Below are 18,230 nucleotides of genomic sequence, written 5' to 3' on the forward strand. Positions count from 1 at the left end.
ATGGACAGTGATTCTCCCCTGCTGATGCCCATCGGGCCGAGGCTCCAGCAATCATTTTAACAAAGAGGGCCACGTTCAAGCCGGCACACCAGACATTTTCACCTACTCTGAAGACTGGGCTGAAACAGAGTATGGTTCCAAGGCCCAGGATAGTGAAACAACAGAAAACAAAACCATAACACATGCCATCTGAACTCAGTGACCACAAAGCCTTTTTTGATTCAGTGCTTAACGAAGGCAAACAAAAAAGGAGCAGGATGTGGAGTCATGATGGCATCTGGCCACGTTTCCCCCCCATACTCCTACTTCCTGTATAATGAAGCATTCTGTCACTTTAGCACCTTCTCACCAAAATAACAATAGGCTACGTTTTTCCACCTCAGGACAGTTGGCTTGAGGCTGCAGATGGAGAAGCCGGGAGAGGGGAGCCACCGAGGACACTGATTAATGGGTTTCCCAGGTCTGCTATCAGCTGTTCCAGACACGAAGTGTCGGCACTGATCTCAGAACATGCTACGCCAAAGGCCCTATCGCAGGCACTCCGGGCAGATCGGCCCACGCATTCCCAACCCATGAGGCAGCCTGGAGGGGAGCCAGAGAACGCCAAGGTGGACAGAGGAAGGGCCAGAAAAGGTCTGAGAGCCCGCGGTTCTCACTGCTGCTCTGGGAAAGGAGGCTGGCAATCCCATGGGGCATGAGGACACCAGCTCTGACTTGAACAACAATGGACTGCCTGGTCTGGCCTTAATTAAAACGAAGACGCACGATCATACCACATTTAGAAGAGGCCTTGAAGAGGCCATCTGCTAGAACCTTGCGTGTCACAGAAGAGGAGACAGAAGAGAACAGGGAGGAAGGGAAAGAAGAATTGTACTTTTGAGGACTTCCTTTGTGCTGGCAAGGGTGCTTGATGTGCGTGCCGAAGCGAGTAAGGTAGGTTTTAACATCGCTGTTTTACAGAAGAGGAAATTGCGACTCACGCCACTGATGTGATTGGCCCCGGGTCACGAACTAGTAAGTGAAAGAGCTGAGATTTGACCTGAGTCGCTCCCAGGCTCTTCCTAGCATGCCCCGCTGCCGTGCACGGGCAAGCCCCACACAGCCCCTGATCCCCAGTTCCTAAGGGTCATCAGACCAGGGGTCCTTAACCTTGCGTGCACCAGGCGTCACTGTGGCAACCCGGTGAAACCTACAGACCCCTTCTTAGAATAGTATCTTTAAATGCACAAAGCAAAATGTTAACACATGTAACATATCTAATAATATATTAAATAATAAGATCTAGCCCCAAGTCTAACACCTTACATGATTTCCAAACAGCCTTAAGTGTAAACCAGAGACTAAGGAACCTGCAACAGTGATGAGGACAATTGGAAACACCTGTGATTTATTTTGGTGCTAAAGGCACAGGCACCCTTAATACAGGTGTGCTGCCGACATTCATGATTGGGGACGATGCTACAGTTCAGTTTAGAGGTGGGTGAAAATAAAAACTGGAGAAAGGCCAGTCTACAGTCTCTCCATGGATGCTAAGCTCCTGAATGTCCCGTTCTGTCTGTCCCAGAAAATGACACCCCAGTTCAGAGACTCCTGAAAATAAAACAAACAAACAAAACAAAACCTCATAACAGAACAGGTGGCAAATAAGCATATGAAAAGATGCTCCCCACCACTTGTCATTAGGAAATGCAAATTAAAAACAATAATGAGATACCACAACATGGCTATCAGAGTGGCCAAAAACGATCACCGCCAACACCAAGTGCTGGCGAGGATGTGGAGGAACAGGAGGTCTCATCCGTTGCTGGTGGGGATGCAAACTGGTACAGCCACTTTGGAGGACAGTTTGTCAGATTCTTACAAAACTAAACCTACACTTACCATATGACCCAGCAATCGGCCCGTTGGTATTTGCCCAATGAAGTTGAAAACTTATGTCCATACAAAGACCTGCCCAGCAATGTTTATAGTGACCTCATTCATAATTGCCAAAACTTGGAAGCAACCAAAATATCCATTCGCTAGGTGAATGGATAAAATTGTGCTACCTTCAGACAATGGATTATTGTTCAGCCCTAAAAAGAAACAAGCTGTCAAGCCATGAAAAGACATGGAGGAAATGCAAATGCATATTGCTGAGTGAAAGAAACCAGTCTGAAAATGCTACCTACTATGCGATCACAACTATGTGATGTTTTGGAAAAGAAGGTCAAACAACTGTGGAGACTGTAAGAAGATCGTGGTCGCCAGTGGCCGGGAAGGTTCAGGAAGAGGGATAAACAGGCAGAGCACAGAGGATTTTTAGGACATGAAAACACTCTGTCTGATACCATAATGACAGACACAGGACACTATACATTTGTTCAAACCCCTAGAATGAACACCACCAAGAGTGAACCCTAAGGTAAATGTGGACTTTGGGTGACGATGTGTGTCAGTGTGGGTTCATCAATTGTAATAAATATACCACTCTGGGGCAGGATGTTGATAACGGGAGAGGCTGTGCATGCGTAGGGGCAGGGAGTATATGGGAAATCTCTGTACCTTCCCCTCAATTTTGCCGTGAACCTAAAACTGCTCTGAAAAAAAAAATAAAGAAAAAACAACCCCCCAACCCAAAAAACCACAGACCAGAGCAGCACTGCCATGAATCCCCAGCACAGGGGGCACTTGTAAACCTTTTCCCCAAACCTGTGGGGCAAAATAAAAAGTTACCATTTACTGAATGCTTACAACATTGTGGGCTCTCATCTAGGTGGATGCATTTTCTACTTACAACAGCTCCTTGAAAGGGGGTAATATTACCTTCATTTTGCAGATCAGAAACTTTGGGTTTCAAAGTTGAATCCTAAAACAAGTTAGATAGATCTACCTAACCGACTGCTTGAAATAATGAATTATTGCATCAGAGAGATTGCAACGCGAGCTGTTAAAAACTCTTACTTGAAACTCCTCCTTTTTACATTTGTGTAAATAAAATGAAATAAATTATTTGCTGAAGCTGATATAAGGCTGAAAATGCCATCTTTAACCCCAAATCTCAAACTGCCACATCCATCTAAAGGGTTTCATGTACCGGGACATTAGCTGAGAACATCTAATAAGCCAACAGTCAAATGTGAAATTCTAAAATCATGAATTCATAAATACAAAGTAATGCTGTTGTCCACCTTAAATATTTCAGGCAGGATTTCTTTTGAAAATAAAGTAAGAATGACGTCTGAGTCCCCCCTCCCCACCCAATCTTTGACACTCAGTACTAAGTGCTGAAGAAACAGTGTGGCTGGAGGTACGATGGACATCGTATTTCTGACAGTCACTGCCTACAGTGAGGTCCTCACCCAAAGGTCAATTAACTGGGCACCGCAGTCTGGGACCCCTGGTTTTGAACATTCTTGCATTCTTCCATTTATCCCCATGAAATTCCAGGCAAGTCCCTTAATCTGGCTGAGCCTCAGTTTCCCCATGTAGAAAGTAGGGATGGTAACCCCAGCCCTTTTTACCTCACCGAGTTGGTACGAGAATCAAGTGAGCTGCTAGAGGCAAAATTGCTTCACGAGCAGAAAAGCTTTATGCCATTGTGATGCATCAGTAAGTTCTAATAAAGGAGAAGTCATTCAGTACGGTCTGGAGCCCTGGAGTAAATCTGAGAGGGGAGAATACAAAAGGCTCCGGCAGCACTCGCAGGGCTCGTAAATCCACACCACCCACACCTGTCGCTGAGTTCAGCAGCAGCAGCACAAAGGCCAGTGATGTGCTGTTCATGGCAACCCCTCCTGCCAAGAAAGCATGGAAACACTGGAAGAATTTAAACCTGGTGATAATCAGGTTTACAGTTCCTTGCAAGGGAGCATCACCTACATTCTCCCCTCCCCCAAGGGCCAGGGCTCACGGACTTCACCCAGGCACCTCTCTCCGGGGAAAAGACTTTCAAGGAGATGGTGACCCCACCACGTCCAACGTCCGCAAGGTGCCGAGTAGGCAAGGATACACCAGTCGTCATGGTCTGCAGGGCCCCCAGTGACCCTGAAAAAAATCGTCTCTACTGGTGTGATAGGAAGGAAGCTAGAACAAGAGGGAGGTGAAGCCATGGAGGAAGGGGTACAGAGGTCATCTTCCCTGAGAATTCGGTTGAGAAGAGAAGAAACAGATCTGATGCCATCAGTTTCATGAGAAGCAACGGCTGCTTAAAGGAAGGGGGCAGAGGGATGGATAGGGAGCCAGAGGAAGGGAGCGGGTTAGAAACTGGCTGGGCTTTCTTACACGGCTGCACCAGGACGCTCAGCACAGGGTGGTCCTGAGACCACCCGTCCACTCTGCTACCTTCTCCACCAGGGTGAGTTCAGGGCAGACCTCCCAAGGCAGGGTCAGCCTGCAGTCAGGGCACTGAGAAGCTGCCCAACACAACCGCGGGGAACGAGCACGGGCTCCAGGACAGGCAGGGAAATGAAGGCAAGGGGAGGCAAGGGAGGAGCTGGCAGAGGACAGGGGCCTGGGCCGGCACCAGGTCCGGTGAGGGCAGCCTGGCCACAGCAGTGGCAGCTCTGAGTCGTGACTGGAGAGGAGCATTGCAGAGGAGTTTAGGCCGAGCAGTGCTGGGAAGGGGTGGCCGGGGCAGAGGTGGCAGGTGGCAGCTGCTGGAACCACTCAGGCGAAGGGCCTCCGAGGAGAGGGTTCGGGGGGGGGGGGGAGGGGGAGAAGGTGGGGAGCAAGGGGCGCGGTGTGGCTAGGATGGGACAGGTGGGAAGGCTGTTCTGGAACACCAGGCTGGTGAGGCAGGAGCCGGATGATCAGCCAGGGCACCAGGCCAAGCTGGGGGCGGGAGGGTATGACAGACACTGGGGAGCCACAGATTTGAGCAAACCGAAGTCAGATCCTTATTTCTGAAGGAAGGCTCCACAGCGCTGGGTGGCAGGGCTGGAGAGGGAGAAAGGCAAAGGGGAGTTCAGAGACTGGTGACCGGATCACCTGGGTAGGAGGTCACTGCCGCCATTCCCAAGTGGGAACGGAGAGAAGGGACAGGCGTGATTGGAATTGTAAAGGAAGGCACAGCACAACTCAGGAAATGATGAGAGCAAGTGAAGAAACGGGAAGAGAAGCAGGTGTCAGAAAGAAGTTGGTGAATGTGGCTTAAAAGTGCCCAAGGGGCATCCTAAAGACATCCAGAAGTGCCTACGTGGGGCCATGGGGCTCAAGAAGGTAGGGACTATAGACAGTCATCTTTGTGGGGAGTGACAGCTGAGTGTAGCAAAAGCTTCTCCTGAGAGAGCACCCCCAGCAGAAGCAAAGGAGTCAGGCCCAAGCCCTTGGGGTACGCACTATGGAAAAGAAGAAAGAACACGAAGACACCTGCAAAGATGGATCAGGAAAGTCGTGTCACAAATGCAACAGGAGCCTTTCAAGGACAAGGAGGTAATTAACCGCTACCAGGTACTTTAAGTGCTTTAGGTATATTTCCCACATAACCTTCACCTCAGCCCTGTAAGATAATAACTATTATTATTCCCACTTCACAGAAGAAGAAACAGAGGCAGCATCATAATACTTAGTAAGCAGGGGCGCCTGGGTGGCGCAGTCGGTTAAGCGGCCGACTTCAGCCAGGTCACGATCTCGCGGTCCGCGAGTTCGAGCCCCGCGTCGGGCTCTGGGCTGATGGCTCGGAGCCTGGAGCCTGTTTCCGATTCTGTGTCTCCCTCTCTCTCTGCCCCTCCCCCGTTCATGCTCTGTCTCTCTCTGTCCCAAAAATAAATAAACGTTGAAAAAAAAATTAAAAAAAAAATAATAATACTTAGTAAGCAGTCTAAGAGAGTTCTCATAATAAAGGCAAACACTGGCAAAACAGACTACATGGAAGGCCCTTCAATGATCTGCCTCCTAGTCACCACCCCAACCTCCCCTGTATCACTATCCCCTTGGCTCACCCCAGCCCTGTCTTGGCTGCCTGGCTGCTTCTTCCAAATGACCAAGAGCTTTCCCACCTCAGGGCCTTTGCACTTGCTGTCCTCTCTGAACAACCAACTCTTTGCCTGACTCCTTCTCACCTAGAGACTTCAGCTTAAATGCCACCTCCCTGTCACCCTATCTAGAATCAACTCCCTTCTCCAGGTCTGTCACAACACCCACAGCACAATGTCCTTCTTGGGATGACAGGATAAAGTTATCTTTGTGTGCTTCTGTTCCCTGCTAACTGGACAGAAAGCCCCGCAAGTGTAGGGGCCTTCTGTGTCTTCATCTTTCTCTCTGGAGCCCAACATAGAGAGTCAGCCCTTAGCAGCCACTCGATGAGGGAGTAAAGGAGTAAATTAATGAGAATACTTCTTCATGGGTAGGGTTCAGTTCTGTGGACAGTCCGGAGGATTCTTTCTTTCCAAGACTTTAAATCAGAATGACCAGGTCTGCCCAAACCTGGGCAGCAAGGCTGGTTTTAGCCTTTTCCTAATCTGTTGCGTCTTTCCCTCTAAGACAAACAAGCACAGGACGCAATAAATTCCTTATGGCTGAGACAGCTGTTACGCACAGTCGGAAGACTGGTCTACCTTCACTTCCAGCATCACTCAGATCCCACAGTCCCTTTCATGGTGGAGTTTTGTGGGTCTCTACTCCAAAGCCTTCCATGGCTTTGTATCTCAGTCAGAATAAAAGGCAAAGCCCTCCCAGAGGCCTCATGGCCCACACAGTCTGGGCTCACTTCCTGGACCCCACCCGGGGTCATCTAACCTCATCAGTCTTCTTGCTGTTTCCAGAAATACCCAGCACCTTCACTTGTCGGTACCTCTGTGCCTACTGCTGTTCCCGCTGTCTAGAATTCTCTTCCCTCTAGGAGCCATATGCTCATGTTCTCGCTTTCTTTAGTTCTTGGCTCAAATGTTACTGTCACACAGAAGCCTTCCCAGCACGTCCTTATATAAAACAGCAACCCACCTCTGCTTCGGACACCCACATCCCCCTCGCCTTGCTTTCTCTTCTCTTTATTTTCATCCTAGCACTGACCACGCGCACACGCACACATGCTCTGCCTCTTACTGAGAAGAGCACAAGGTACAAGAGAGCAGAGAATTTTTTCTGTTCTCTTTCCTGAGGTATCCCTGGTATCTGGCATGTATGTAGGAGACACTTGAAATGATTTCTTTAATGAAATAATAATTGTGGGAAATTTAACTCAGGGATGGCAATTTAAAATAAACACAAGCAGGTGGAAACAGTTGGGTTGTTACTCAGAAGTTGAACCCAGAATCACTACGTGGCTCAACAATTCTGCTCCTCAGTAGATGTCCCAGATGTTCTGCAAACAGGAACCTGAACGGATCCCCGTACACCAGGGTTCACAACAGCATCATTCAAAAGAGCCAAAAGGTAGAAACAAAGTAAGTGTCCATGGATGGACAAATGGACAAACAAAACGTGGTATCTATACGTACGATGCGGAATTATTCAGCCTTCAGGAGGAAGGAAGTTGACACGTTACAATGTAGATAAAACTTGAGGACATTATGCAAAGCGAAATAAGCCAGTCACAGAAGGACAAATACTGTATGATTCCACTTATTAACGCACCTAGAGTAGTCAGATTCATAAAGGCAGAAAGCAGAACGGTGATTGCTAGGGGACGGGGGAGGAGAGAGTGGGGAATTATTGTTTACGGAGTACAGTCTGGGATGTTTCAGGTTGGGTGAATAAAAAAAAAAAAAGGGGGGGGGCGCCTGGGTGGCGCAGTCGGTTAAGCGTCCGACTTCAGCTAGGTCACGATCTCACGGTCCGTGAGTTCGAGCCCCGCGTCGGGCTCTGGGCTGATGGCTCAGAGCCTGGAGCCTGTTTCCGATTCTGTGTCTCCCTCTCTCTCTGCCCCTCCCCCGTTCATGCTCTGTCTCTCTTTGTCCCAAAAATAAATAAACGTTGAAAAAAAAAAAAAAAAGGGTTGAGAGACGGATGGTGTGATGGTTGCATAACAATGTAAATGCACGAATGCCACTGAACTGTTCACTTAAAAATACTTACAAGAGTAAGTGTTATGTATATTTCACCATAATAAAAATTTTAAAAACTCTCATACTGTATTCTATCACTAGAAATCTTTTAAGTATGGCTGGGATAACTTGGATATGTGAGTCTCCTTTCTCTACTTAAAATTTATGGAATCTAAATACAGACTAGGTATTTGTGATTAAAATTAAGCCTCCAAATTGAGATGCGGTATAAGAGTAAAATGTTATTTTGAAAACTTAGTTTAAAAAGTGTAAAATATTTTACTCATGGTTTTTACAGTAATTACATGTTGAAATGGTAATATTTTTGATACACTGGGTTAAATAAAATATATTATTAAGGTTGGAGAAAAAGAGGAATGGATTCTACCACGTGGGTGAACCTTGAAACATTATGCTAAGTGAGATAAGGGCCAGACACATAAAAACAAATATTGTATGATTCCACTTATCTGATATACCTAGAATAGGACATTTTATAGAGACAGAAAGTAGGTCAGAGGTTACCAAGGCCAGGGGGAGAGGGGACAAAAGAGTTATCACTTAATGGGTACGGAGTTTCTGTTTGGGGTGAAGAAAAATTTTGGAAATGGAAAATGGTGATGGTTCTATAATACTGTGAATGTAATTAATGTCACTGAACTATACACTTAAAATGGTTAAAATAGCAAATTTCATGTATATCCACAATTTGAAAAAAAGCCATGAGGAATGGGGTGGGGGAAAAGTAAATGAAGAGATCACTTTCTTAAAGTTAGAGAAAGCAATAAACAGCTGTGAACACTGACACGCTAGCTCCTTGGGTGAAGAGGTAAAGGAAACTTCCCTGGGCTTATTCTGTGGATTTGGACATAAAGGAATTTTCCCATGTATGCTCCTCAGATTTAGACAGCTCTCTCCTAGAGAAAGGATGTAAGAATAAAAAATCTCCCCACTGCTGAACTCCCATGGACAAATGTTTGGTGACAGCTTGCAAAGCTGTATTTATATCTCTTAAGACTATGATGCATAAGAGGAGGTGGGGAGCACGCCAGGTGGCAAGTAAAATATGTTACATACAGCTGAAGGCTCTGAGCAGGCTCTGAAGTTGGAACATATCTGGGTTTTCTTCCCCAAAAGCTGCATTGAAGTTTAAGGTGAAGAGTTTTTATGTAATATGTGATATATAAAAGAATACACGTATATGTTATTATATTTACAACTTACCGTCCTTAACTCTGCACTCTTGTAACTATATGTTGTATAGTATACTGTTTGTATTCATATAGGTTCAACATGCTATAGAGAGAACTGGAAGCTCATAACTGACCACTCTGTAACCCTGAGGTCTGTGTGGCCTCCTACCTTGTCTTTTGAAGAATTCACCTGCTGAAATGCCAAGTAGGAAATGACCCAACTGCTTGAACCTGCAGGCATTTGGTTCTCTTTGTACAGTCTTCTTCTGTCCAATGGTACTTCCCCTCCCATTGCTTTCACAACTGTTGATTGCTAATGAACACCTTATATTCCAAACATCTTCTAAGCATCTGGTCTTGAAGATCTAACCTGTGACAAATACCTACCATTTGCCAGGGATTATTCTAGGTACTGGAGAATCAGCAAAGTGTAGACAACAACTCCTGCCCCCATGGATCTCATAGTTTAATGAGGTTTCTGGAAACACGCGATAAGGCAATGTTTGTAGCTAGGGCAGCACCTTCTACCTTCCTCCTGTCTTGGAAGCAGATGTGGTGGCTGGAACTGCAGCAGCCACGTTGCTTCTACAAGGTGCCAAGTATGATGGAACATTGAGTGCTGTATACAATCTAACAGCCACTAGTCACATGTGGCTATTGAACATTTGAAATGTGGCTAGTCTGAACTGAGATGAGCTGTAAAATACATATGGGATTTCAGAGACTTAATTAAAAAAACAAATGTAAAATATCTCAGTAGTATTTTTTTATATTGACTACAGGTTGAAATAATATTGCAGATACATGAAATAAAACATATTATTACAATCAATTTCACCACTTTGGGTGCTTCTTAAATGTCACTACTAGAAAATTTTAAATTACATGTGGCTTGCATCATATTTCTATTAGACAACACCTGCCTAGAGAATCAGAGAATATGGCCACCATCACTCTACTGATACCTGGTTTGAAAACCAACTGGGTGCTTGAGATCTGGGGATGAGCCAGGCATGTCTCTGTCCCCAAGGAGCCCACAGTGAGAAAGAGACACAAAAAACAACCAAGGTCGGGGGACACCAATCAGCAAGATCTGGTAGGACCAGAGTCTGGGAGTCCCCAGTGGGCACAAAACCCAGACTGAAGATGGAATAAGAGAAGGGGAAGCAGAGAAGAACTCAGGGAGGGCTCCCTGAAGAAGGTGATGCTTGCTTAAACTGGATCACACAGAGAACAAGTTAGCTAGGCCAGGAAGGCACAAGCCATGCACATCTTCTGTGGGCCACGGCTCTACAAGCTCCCATTATGTGATGAAATTCGAAGAGAAAAATACACACTTGTAGTGGTTCCCCTTTTAAAGAGCACTCACCTTCACTGATAAAGCAAACCTGTTAAAGAAACCATGTATACACAACTATATTTGCAACTGTAAAGCACTATGCAGATGTTGGGTGATAACAATAGCAATTCAGTTGTTTGGGCTGTGACTGAGATGGCTTCAGAGGTGGCAGCCATCCCTGCCTTATTGCTACTGGACTGCTCTGTTCGAGGCCACCCCGCCCAGACTCCAGGACTCAAGGGGTGTCCATCCCAATGCCCACTCAGCAAGGCCTAAGAGATCCAAGATCCAAGTAGGCAATATCCTGCTGTGGCAGCCCCCTTTCAGAGATGGGCTCTTCTTGGCCCCATTGGTGGTGAGCGTCCCCCAAAAGAAGGTCCAGGGAGAACACAACAATGCCTATAATATTTCCAATGCGATGCACACACCCTTGGGCTCAGAAATCCTCACAACTATCCCAGACATGCTCTCATGTATATACAAAGTCTGTGCGGAAATGTACCGCACCACCATTTAGGATGGCAATAGACTCTGAACGAGCGAAGCAGTAAAATAACTTGTGAGACGGGAAGCCATAAAAAACCCTGAAAATAATAAAAGGATGAGAGCCCCACATACTGATATAAAACAATCTCCAAGATAGATTTGAGTGAAAAAAGCAAAATGCACAATATGTAAAAAACAACAATAACCCCCCCCCCAAAAAAAACAAGAAACCAAAACGTTTTTCCATAAAAAGTCAGGAGTGGGGGCATGTACACATCCATAATGCATGCACGCAGCCATGCATACCCATGTAGACCGTCAGCAAGAGCATGTGGAAATGGTGGTGGCCTCTATGGTTGGGACCTGGGGGCGTGGGGAAAAGATACATTTCATACACCTAGTACATGTTCTTGTCCTGCTTGAATTTTTTTTAAATCATAAGCACACACTTCTTTTTTTTTTTTTTAAAGAAAACTAATTCGTTCTTTTTCCCTTAAAAAGACAAAGAAGTCTTTATAACTGTACTTATAAAAATGAACCACAGTGAACCCAAATTAACCACTTCCCACGAAGACAGCCAAAAAAAGAGAGCTTTTTATCTCGGTTTAATATTTGGAGGATTGGAGTCACTGAAGCTCGTATAGAATGTCCAGCGCATGCTCTCATGCTGAGCCTGCAACCTCCGTGTGGAGCAGAGGTGACAAGCACAGGAACTAACCCAAGCCCATTGTAACCCAGGCTTAAAAACGTGTCTAACCAGTGCCAGGAGGCCATTCCAGGTAAGAGGACAAATCCGGAGGTCACCGACAGAGTCTCACCCTGCAGAGACCATCCCCTGCTCTGTCGGCTGGCTATGCCTGCAGCTGTCCATATTAGGCAAATGGGAACCTGACGTGCCCCAGCCAGTGCAGCAGAGCCCAGCTTCGAGGGCCGTGGTGGGTGATTTCAGAGGTCCGGAATGTCAGATAGCCTTATCTCGGCCAGGAGATAGCAGCCTTCCCTCCTAGCTTCACCCTTCCTGCCCTACCTCCCTGCCTCCTGCCGTGCTCTGCTTATGAAGCTTGGGAACCAGTTGCATCACCCAGGCCCGGGCCACCCACCACTGGGGAGCCACCGCAGAGGCAGAGATGGGCAAGGGTCACAGTGAGGGACAAAAGGTATGGGGTGACCCTGCTGGATGTTCCCAAAATACAGACATTTCCTTCTCACCAGATAACCCAACAGTTTTCATTTTATAGGCTGGCCCCATTCCTGCTGGTGACAAGAGCCCATGAGTCATTTCCTGCAAGCATGTTTTTATGGCGGTGATGTACAAATGCCTTCTGGTCTGCCTTGGTTATCTGTGATTACTGAGCAACCCCAGGGAGGGTGGTAGGAGGAACCCTGGATTGGGAATCTGGAGCCCATCCTCAATGGTCCCCCAGGTCCTCTGACTGCGAGACCCTCTCCTCACGTCCTGGCCCCAGGAGGCCGTTCTTTCTGGCCTGCCCCTGCATCCATCAATTCTGCTTTCTCTGGCCCTCACCCCCTCCCCTCTCCCCATTCCTCATCCACCCCTTCGTTCCTGTTACACAGCAACATAGTCTTCCGGGAATACAGCTCTCTGCCTTGTGTTCCCTCAGCTCAGCAAGGCAAACTTCTACTCCGATGTCAAGCTCCAAATCACACCTTCTCTTCCAGGAAGCATTCCCAGACTGCTCCAGTCATACTTACTCATTGCTTTTCTGTACTCTTCAGAACAGTGTTCACACCTGTCTCATACACTTAGGAAAGCACTGAAAATAATGGCTCAACACTTGCCGATCACTTATGATGTACTACGCAGCATTCTGAATACTTCACAAAGACTGTCTTATTTAATCCTCACTGCAACTCCATGAGAGAGGGACCATTCTTATCCTCATATTACAGAAAATACCGCTGAGGATCGGGGATTTAGGTAACCTTCCCAAGGCCACAGAGCTATTTAGTGGCTGACTGGTACCTAGATGAGTGCCTGGCACACAGTAGCTACTCAATCATTATTCACCTTGTGAATGACTAAGTAAGTTAAGAAACATAGACATAATTACGTTTCTATCTCCTGAACCACTCAGAGCCACTTCTTATTTACCTTTCAAGCCATCTCTCCTGTCAGGTGCCTAGTAAGACACAGGGCACTCGAAATGCCTGCTGAACGAATCAACAAAAGAAGAATCGCTTCTCGGCCTTTTGGCCAAGATCAAGTGAATGAACCAAGGAATATTTGAGCAAAACCAATCAACAGCACCGAAATCCTGTCAATGCCACCTGCTAGCTTCACATAAATAACTTCAGGGTCCTGGGTCTCCGTGTATGTCACCTGTCAAATGTAGAGATTGTACACAACATTCTCTCAAGTCCCTTCTGGTATTGGGTACATATAAAATAAAAGACCAGACTCAACAATTTTGCAATGATGGCAATTCCCATACTAAACTTTGTATTTTTTTTCCCTCCCGGGCTATTTTCCCCAGGAACATTCCATAGGTGGACGTGACATTTGATCTGGGTCCTGCCATAATGCAGAGCCAATAATAGTCCAAAAAGAGTTAATTCGGCTCAATCCTTGGTTCACTCTATCCTTATCCAAACAAGTCACACCCAGAGAAAGAATGATTAAGTGCCTGACAAAACCCTCATAACTAATCATCAATAATAAACAATGATCCCAAGTGAGATTGTGCAAGTTAGATTAAAGCCACTGCTCTAACAACTCTGTCTGATTTTCTCCCGGTCTCCTGGCAACTCCACCAGAGACTTTCTTCTCCAAACAGATCCTGGTCCATCTCTCCCAACCCCCACTGCCCGCCCCCCCCCCCCACACACCACTCACTGCTGGAATAGAGACAGCAGCACAATGCTGAGCACATGGTAGCTGCTGATAAATGCTTGTGAAATGCTGAAGCCCAGATCCACTCCAGATGGTGCTCAGATGTGTCCACATCCGTGGAAAGGTGGGGCTTCTGGCTAAATTTCATGAATTTCTACTCTAATTGTGGCCTGACCAGGAGCTTGGCTGTATGCCTAGTACCTGACACAGCTGTGTTCTACGGCTCAGCATTAATGATCACCCATGTGCATGCTAATACCCAGCATTTCTTGTCCAGCTGATGCTCAGCATAAACCCCTACACCCAAGGATACCTAAGTGGGGTGTGTGAGCGAGACAGTGTCTGTTCATGTCAGGAGAGGGAGGAGCCACGTTCTGTGTTTTGTTTGACTCACAACAAGGAGGATATAAACTCTATGCTCTTAGAGCAGGGCATTACCCATCCACATGAATCCAGTATGGAGAGAGACTATACCATAACCGGAATGCAAATAAATAGTCACTACAGAAGACACCTGTTATTTATCTGTCTCACACCTCTATGACCTTAGGAACCTGCGCCTCCCTCATATCAATCATGTGATACTTGAAAGGGCCACCAAAGACAGTAGCCGTTTCCCTCAGTTTGGGCACAATAATTGGTCCAGAGATGGGCCAATCAGAATCCTTCCCTGAGATTGTAATCAGCATTAGGCAGGAGGACAGAGAATCTACTCTTTGGGTCACACACCTATAAAGATATGAACTACAGGCCACCAACATGGAGAAAATGTGTTTGCAGGAGGGAAGAATGGAGCCAACATAGAGCAAAACATCCAAGGGATACATGGAAGGACAGAGGATGGGAAAGATTTTGAGTGTCTGGACCTCCCTGTTTATACAAGTTAATGATTTCCCTTTTTGTTTAGGTTTGAGTTGGGTTTCTGAAGTGTGCAGCTCAAGTGACCTCACACAGTCACAGCCATACTTACAGCACATTTTCTTTTTTTTTTTTATAATTCAAAAAAAATTTTTAATGTTTATTTTTGAGAGAGAGAGAGAGACAGACAGACAGACAGACAGAGCATGAGTGGGGGAGGGCCAGAGAGACAGGGAGACACAGAATCCGAAGCGGGCTCCAGGCTCTGAGCTGTCAGCACAGAGCCCGATGCAGGGCTCGAACCCACAAACCGTGAGATCATGACCTGAGCCAACGTCAGACAGTCAACCCACTGAGCCGCCCAGGTGCCCCTAGAGCACATTTTCAAATGTGTCTTCCACACTTCAGGATCTAGGTCATCTGGCTACCACACATCTGAAATGTCTGTGTTCCTCCTCCCACAAGGTATAAAATTCTGAGCAAGATACACTCTCACCCAGCATCACTGACTACAGATGTTAGTGCTTTCCCTTTGTACCTCAGGCCCCAGGGGTGACCTGCCAACCACAAGAGTCCACAAGGACTCTTCTCGTTCCACCCATCAAACCTTGTAAAATAGGGGCCGGCCAGACAGGCTAGGCAACCAACCAGTGATTTCTGAAAAATGCCCAACATCCTGGCGGTCAAGTCTCCATCCCATGCCCCTGCTGGCTCACTCCGTCTGAAGGTCTGTCTTCAGATCTCCAAGAGAGTCCCCTCAACAGCTAGAAACTCGTGAGTGCACGAGGCCACCACATTTCCTAATAAAATAAGGCCTCTAAAAATCTCCCTGAGCAAACATCTTGCAGCTCGGTCACCTGGCCTCTCTGGGACCTTTCTGAAAGAACGCCGCCAAATGTACCTACTGAAAAGGGTGATGCTTTGAAAACAAACAGTTCCCCCCTCTCTGTGTCTGAAGCGCCTCCCAGAGCCATGAAGTTACAGCGGCTAGGCCCGGGTGCTGCCTCGGATACCAGTTACACCCCTTGCTCTCGTTTTTCTTTAAAGCTTTCATCTCCTCTGCACAGGGCTGAAGCTTGGTGGGTTACGGGCAGACACCGCCTGGATGGCGAGAGCTCTGGGCTGGAGTGCTGGCCTGGTGCAATGCTCTTCTTATGCCCCATAAAGTCAGCGCGCCCCAGACCTGGAGGAGCTCTGGCAGCCGTGTCCCCAGGGACAGGAGAAAGCAGCCGTCTCCCACGGTACACTCAACAGCTCCTCATCACCAAAACAAAAACACAACACTCCTGATCACCATGGAGAGTTCAATCCTCTTGTCTGGGATTGGCACCGACTAAAATTCCAAGGGCTCTGGCTGAACCACCTCCTGTGAGGTCTAAATTCAGCACGCTCACTTTTAACCTAAACATACGGCCTGGACCACTGCCCAGGGCTGACAGCCCCCAGGGGCCAGCCGGGAAGTCATGACTTCCGGCTGCCCATTCGGCAATGGGCACTGCGGTGCTAGAAGAGAGGTGATGCGCTTCCTAGTCCATGTTCACCGAGGTTGCCTATGGCCAAACAATGGGGGAAGTAACCAGCTGTGGAGGGTTAACCGCACGTGAGATCCTGAGCACAGAAATGCATCCTGGGGAAGAGGGCAGGAAGGCAGTAGAGAAAGAGAGAGGGAGGAAAAGGCAGTAAGGACCAAAGACCTATTTCTTAGCCAATTAAAGTCAAGGGATCTTCCTACAATGTTGGCTCCCAGGGGAGTGGAATTTAGGACACAATCTCTAGAATCAGACAGACCAAGGTCGCCTTCTTGTTGTGTGATCTTGGGGAAGATACTGGACTCTTGGTTTCCATAGCTCTAAAATGACCCAAAGGACCATGTAGTGTTCATTGGGACCACGTTTATAAAGTGCCCGGCACAAAAAAGTTGCTCAATAAATAGTAACTACTAGAAGTAGTGGTGGAAATGGTAATAGTAGAAGGAGGATAATGCCAGGCATGCCTTTATTCCGTCTGCTTTGGAGAGGGCACAAGAAGAGAAGCTGAGGCCACCATGATAAGACACGAGCTCCCACCCAGGATAAGCTGTGCAGGTACAAAAGAAACCTTGAACCGAGCAAACTGAGAATACACACCCATGCCTCTTAGGAACCTCAGGATGGCAAGACGGCAACAGCTTCCTGACCTCCCAACGAGCCAACCCACACACCCCACTCGGGTAAGAGATGTCCGCCCAGGGTGTTTCCTTACCTTGGTGTTCATACAAGACTTCCCTCGCTTATACTCTTTGTGGGATCCACGCTTGTCCAATTTGTACCACAGGGCTTTGGCCTTCCAGGTGGTCACCTTGGACTTGAGCTTGGAATAAAAGTTTCTGTGGTCCAGAGGGTCTAGGTCCAGGTGTCGCGTGAGGATGTTGAAGGCCTGGAGGGTGCCTTTGCACGTGGAAGCCTGGACAAAGTTCTCGAAAACCTGCCCAGCCTGGGTCTGCTTCTCGTCCTCGTTTTCCCCCATGTTTTAGGAGCCGTGTAGAGCAGTGGTGAGGAGAGGATGCAGGAGAACACCATCAAGTACCTAGAGAAATGTCACACCTGCAAAGGTAGGTGGAGGCAGAGGTGAGCTCCGTGGCAATGAGGACAGGGTAGGGGGGATGGGTGCCGAGAGGGAAAAATAAAATTCCTTTAAGATGTTAAACACCCTAAGCGTAATAATGAGTGCTAAACATAAATCATCTATAGAAGACGTACAATCATATCTTCTGACCCGGCCATGCTGTCTTGCTGGCAATCTCTGCCTCCCCACCGACACCCCACTCCCCTCACTGGCTAAAAAGAAATACATACAAACTGTTCAAAGATACACCCTGGCTGATGTCAGCATTACCTGGTCGATCTTGCTATGAGCCAGATACTGTAGTTCTAGAAATAATAACTAGTAAAAGGTTGGGGGGGGGGGGGACAGAAAAGCACAGCAGATTTAGCTAGCACCACCAAAAACATCTAATTCGTGGTGCTGCAAATTAGATGACTAATATTAGTGTAATCTAGCCACATGACATTAGAGCACAGAGCAAAAAATTCAAAGCACACGCCTCCCTAGATTTCATGACCTTCCCACCTGTCCTTAGACACCAAACTTTAAAGTCTTCCTTCGTTTAGTCACCAGAGGTCTTTCCCCTACAAAGGTGACAGACAGCAACTTCTCAAAATTTCTCTCTACTGCCAGTACCTGCTGGAAGCACAGGATCTACCTGGGTCAGACATACAGAAAGTCACAGGTGCACGTGGGTCTCCTCCCGATGGACAAAAGGAGTCTGTGCTTTGTGAGCCCAAGCTGTGAGCTGTTTGGAACAAGTGCATAGGCTGATGGAAGGAAAAACGCGATGGGTATTCATTCACATCACGAAAATAGCTCGCCGGGGTTTTGGCCATCAGCCTTTCCCTGTGCACCACTCTGACCTCAGGCATTTCTTTGGAAAGTCATTTAAGTTTCAAAGGAACAAAAATAAGTTAGGGCTGATTTTCCAAAGCAATAGCTGTTTTTCCAGA

The 18,230-nt window shown here is 47.1% G+C and overlaps 1 protein-coding gene across 16 annotated transcripts in view; it reads right to left on the reverse strand.

Moving 5' to 3' along the window:
• Positions 1 to 18,230, reverse strand: part of MICAL2 (microtubule associated monooxygenase, calponin and LIM domain containing 2) — a 224,413-nt gene that overhangs the window by 157,498 nt on the left and 48,685 nt on the right. For 15 of the 16 annotated variants that reach the window (XM_040456854.1, XM_040456852.1, XM_040456853.1 and 12 more), the window contains one exon: positions 16,933 to 17,273. The exons of the other annotated variant lie outside the window; for it this stretch is intronic. In XM_040456854.1, coding sequence (XP_040312788.1) covers positions 16,933 to 17,196 — 264 coding nt within the window. In that variant the 5' untranslated portion in view covers positions 17,197 to 17,273. The remainder of the gene's footprint in view (positions 1 to 16,932; positions 17,274 to 18,230) is intronic. 16 annotated transcript variants of the gene reach the window in all.

This window comes from Herpailurus yagouaroundi, unplaced genomic scaffold, assembly GCF_014898765.1.
Source record: "Herpailurus yagouaroundi ecotype Mexico unplaced genomic scaffold, PumYag 218, whole genome shotgun sequence".
Lineage (NCBI taxonomy): Eukaryota > Metazoa > Chordata > Mammalia > Carnivora > Felidae > Herpailurus > Herpailurus yagouaroundi.